General features: G+C 37.8%; 1 protein-coding gene across 2 annotated transcripts in view; it reads right to left on the reverse strand.

The window, feature by feature from the left end:
* The window catches only part of cnih3 (cornichon family AMPA receptor auxiliary protein 3), a 26,608-nt gene that overhangs the window by 12,917 nt on the left and 12,861 nt on the right, over positions 1-830 (reverse strand). For both annotated transcript variants that reach the window (XM_016293763.1, XM_016293761.1), the window contains exon 3: positions 10-57. In XM_016293763.1, the coding sequence (XP_016149249.1) occupies positions 10-57 (48 nt within the window). The remainder of the gene's footprint in view (positions 1-9; positions 58-830) is intronic.

Raw genomic sequence — 830 nt, forward strand, 5'->3', positions numbered from 1 at the left:
GTTACATACCTTTCTCAGCAGGCAGCAGATCCTCTCAATATTTCGCAGTCTTTCACGCTGTTAAGAGAAATAAATATCTGTTGAATTTCCCATAACACCTAAAATGCCAGTCTCAAGGAAAAAACTAGTACGAAGGCCACATCCTTCAGCTGCTAAAAATTTGATATGATGCATCAGAAAAAGCAGGAATAGGGGGAGTACATTTTAACTAGACTTAAAAGTGTATATGCATTCATAGGTGTTTGTGGAACAGTGGTTATGGCTTTGGCATGCACTGCTGCCTAAGGCTCTAGTCTTCCCCAGCTCCTGGCCCGTGTTCCCTTGCAGAATCAGAGCACTATACACTGGCAAGGACATCAAGGGACTTGCATTTAGAAATACAACTGCCAAGAGGTGGAAAAAACAGCAGGGAGATTGTTGAATGGCATGTAAAAATTGCATATGGTGATTACATCCAAACATGTACATTTTGGGGCCAGGAAAAAAAGCGGTACTCTCAAGGGACAATGTATTTTTATATATGCAGTCCCAGATATAGTATAGTCTGTGTTTTAATCACATGTGTGCAGTGGATTAAATCTAACAAATCTAATTCAACAGAGATTTGAATGCAAATTCTGATGAGAAAAATCAGATTAGAGGTTTATTTTTTTGCATCCTGAATTTACTTTCTCTGCATGCAATTTTTGTCATATATGCACTATAGAATAATTTTACGTATTCGAGGCACAAAAAGCAGCAGAACTCAATAGGAGGCATGCATGGATATATGAAGATTTCAGATTCAAAAGCCTCTAAGTGCCATTTGAAATTTTCTTCTAAAATTAGCA

The sequence above is a fragment of the Sinocyclocheilus grahami genome, unplaced genomic scaffold (assembly GCF_001515645.1).
Source record: "Sinocyclocheilus grahami isolate Dianchi unplaced genomic scaffold, SAMN03320097.WGS_v1.1 scaffold306.1, whole genome shotgun sequence".
NCBI lineage: Eukaryota > Metazoa > Chordata > Actinopteri > Cypriniformes > Cyprinidae > Sinocyclocheilus > Sinocyclocheilus grahami.